The sequence below is a fragment of the Papaver somniferum genome, chromosome 7 (genome assembly GCF_003573695.1).
Source record: "Papaver somniferum cultivar HN1 chromosome 7, ASM357369v1, whole genome shotgun sequence".
NCBI lineage: Eukaryota > Viridiplantae > Streptophyta > Magnoliopsida > Ranunculales > Papaveraceae > Papaver > Papaver somniferum.
The window spans coordinates 24,020,454-24,023,152 of record NC_039364.1 but is presented as its reverse complement, the minus strand read 5'-3'; the positions used below and the strand labels follow the sequence as shown (position 1 = coordinate 24,023,152).

Genomic DNA, 2,699 nt, shown 5'->3' with positions numbered 1-2,699 from the left:
AGGTCGAAGGCCGCCCGATTTTTTTCTTGTTGTTGCATTTTAATATTAACTAAGTGAAAATCAAATTATAAATATTTTAATTAAATTTAAAATTTTGGATCAATTTTTATATTTTCATCATACATTTGATAGTATATTTTTATTGTTTTCTATATTACTTAATATTATTGAATAAAGAGCATCATTACAGAAACTAGTTGGAAGCCTAACAAGCTAAACTCCAACAGCGTACTACCAGAATAGTTGAACAGGTTGTCGTACTAGCCTACCAACGAGCATTATGAGAAACTAGCCAAGGTAGCCGAAGCGGATATGCGTTGATTATATCGAAAGGGGCCAATTTTTTCTATATCATTAAAAATAAAATTTCGATATTATTATGCATATTCGCCCCCACAACACGAGTAAAATTATAAAAATCATAGGCCTAAATTAGTGAAATTTCGATATTATTATGCATATTCGCCACGGGATTAACATCGAATGTGACTCCGGGATGCGACATGCGGATTGCAATAGCATATTATAAATCCACACACCACACAAACCTCGCCTTGATACCATCTTAGAAGTTCATCAGCTTAATTATTCTCAAAAATCGGTTATATCATTCCTCACAGGGTTATCTAAATAACAAAGGACTATCTCTAATAACCTGGTCAAAAGAATAAAGATGGGTTGGGTAATGCTTTTTTTTCTTTTCAAAAAGCACTTTCAAAACATATATATGGCATTAATTTTTGACATTGGTGTTGGTGTTTTGTAAAAGTTCTTTAAAGTGATTTTTTACCAAAAAAAATAAAAAAAAACAAATAAAAAGATAACATGACAGAATAGATTTACAACAAAAGATTAGAAATATGAGCACAAAATTACAATTTATTCATATCAAGACTTTGAAATAAAACCTCCAATACAGAATCAACTGGAGAAGAGGTCAAAACATTCAAACACACAAACCAAATACATAAAACAATAAATCCTCGCGCATGTGTTAACCAAATCACTCGTGATTGGGTTTCAATCAAATTATGATGATCACTAATTCCGGCGACGGCAAGTTCTTCGAATTTCTCCGCTCCTGCCTGTGAGAACTTGAAGAGCTCCCATTTTGATCATGGCTGCACCAAATTGAGTTTGGAAACTTGCTCCATTGTTTGCCAAGGAAAAAACGATTCCACTAGTCGAACGGTGGGATGCCATGGATTGATCGATTTCAAAAATTGCTCTCCCTGCTCTTGCCTGTCTGTAAGAACCATTATCAACGACTAAAGAACTACCAGGTGTTTGGTCTAGATTGATCAAGTTGTCGATCGGTGATCCTTGGGGACACCTTCCTCTCAGTTGATTACGTAGAGTGGGATTCATGGATGGATCGGGTCTACCAGTGTTTCTGTGATTGAAGAGTCTATCTTGGATAAATGAACAATGTGTTATCCCTACGGTATGACCTCCACCTAATAATATACAGAAAAAACGAAAAATGGCAGTCAGAATAACTTTAGACAACACGTAAAGCTAAACGAATCTACATTGGTATGTGAGGCACTGAAAATAGTACGTACCTATAAGAAGAACCATATCTCTAACAGTGAAACCTTTGCTGCCAAAGAAAGCTATGGATGAGGGGACTGAGATTGAAGGGCCTGGGAGGTTGACATTTCTAGCTTGGCCAGAAAAACCATCTCTCCTTCCTGTTTGTACTCTGTAATTCATCCCTCTAGCCTGCACGGTATAAAAAACAATATCAGATGAGCGTCAACTATATATATCATGTTTTCTCTGCATGGCTAGCTCCCACGCGGTGCGTATAGCTACTTTGTGGAATTTTTCAATATTTGTACACATGCATGGTTAAGAAAAGATCTTGCAATATTGTAGTACCAAAGCGACGGCATCTCTAGTAGCGACGGCAATGATATCAGCACAGGAGACGAGTCTAGGGCAAGCTCTCTCAAGTGCAGACTTAATTTGATCGATAAGGTCATAGCCTCTGACGCTAAAGTTTGGAGGCGATGTTTTTTCACTTGAAGGGCCATCCAGGAGCAGGGACGCATCACATCCCTTCATTCAACCACAAAAAGCTTACCATTAGTATGCTAGTCAGGACTTCAAATATAGTCCTAAAATAATTGAATGGCAAAATATTGCGGTGAAACATGCATACCGTAACAAAACAATCATGGAATTGCAATCGGAGGAGTGCAGCAACAATAGTAGGGTCTCTCGAAAACCTTTGGCGCACAACATTTCTGATGATGGATTCTACATTATTCGTTCCACACTTGCCATTGTAAAATCCTGCTTGCAAAGCGCCATGGCAGCTTGACAAGTTAAGCAAAACCAGAAGAACTACAACAACTCCAAAACTCTTCATTTTAGGATTTGTATTTGAGATTGATGAAGAAGATGTTTTCGAGTGAGTATAAAATGCAAACATCTCTTCTCTATTTATACATGAAAAAAAAACAGCCCACTTGTTGTAGTAAAAGAAACAAGCGATCAAAGATAATGGTTGCACGACACAACGCACGTAGTATATAAACACTGGTTCATTACATAATTTTTAATCCCCACTACAGATTGAGTTGGTCAAAGTCAATTAATCACGAGTTGGTTACTTACCAGTTAGATTTTTGAGTCAGACTCTTGTAGATTCTTCTTCACATTTTTCTCGTCTTATAGGAAAAATCTAACTC

At 36.8% G+C, this 2,699-nt stretch overlaps 1 protein-coding gene across 1 annotated transcript; it reads right to left on the bottom strand.

Annotated features, from left to right (window-relative positions):
- Positions 1 to 813: 813 nt before the first annotated feature.
- LOC113292898 (peroxidase 57-like) lies at positions 814 to 2,405 on the bottom strand. Its single transcript, XM_026541716.1, has 4 exons — positions 2,168 to 2,405; positions 1,885 to 2,064; positions 1,566 to 1,725; positions 814 to 1,457 (listed from the first exon to the last, which is right to left on the bottom strand). Exons 1-4 carry the CDS (start codon positions 2,375 to 2,377, stop codon positions 1,042 to 1,044), a joined length of 966 nt encoding a protein of 321 aa, XP_026397501.1. The 5' UTR covers positions 2,378 to 2,405; the 3' UTR covers positions 814 to 1,041.
- Positions 2,406 to 2,699: the final 294 nt, after the last annotated feature.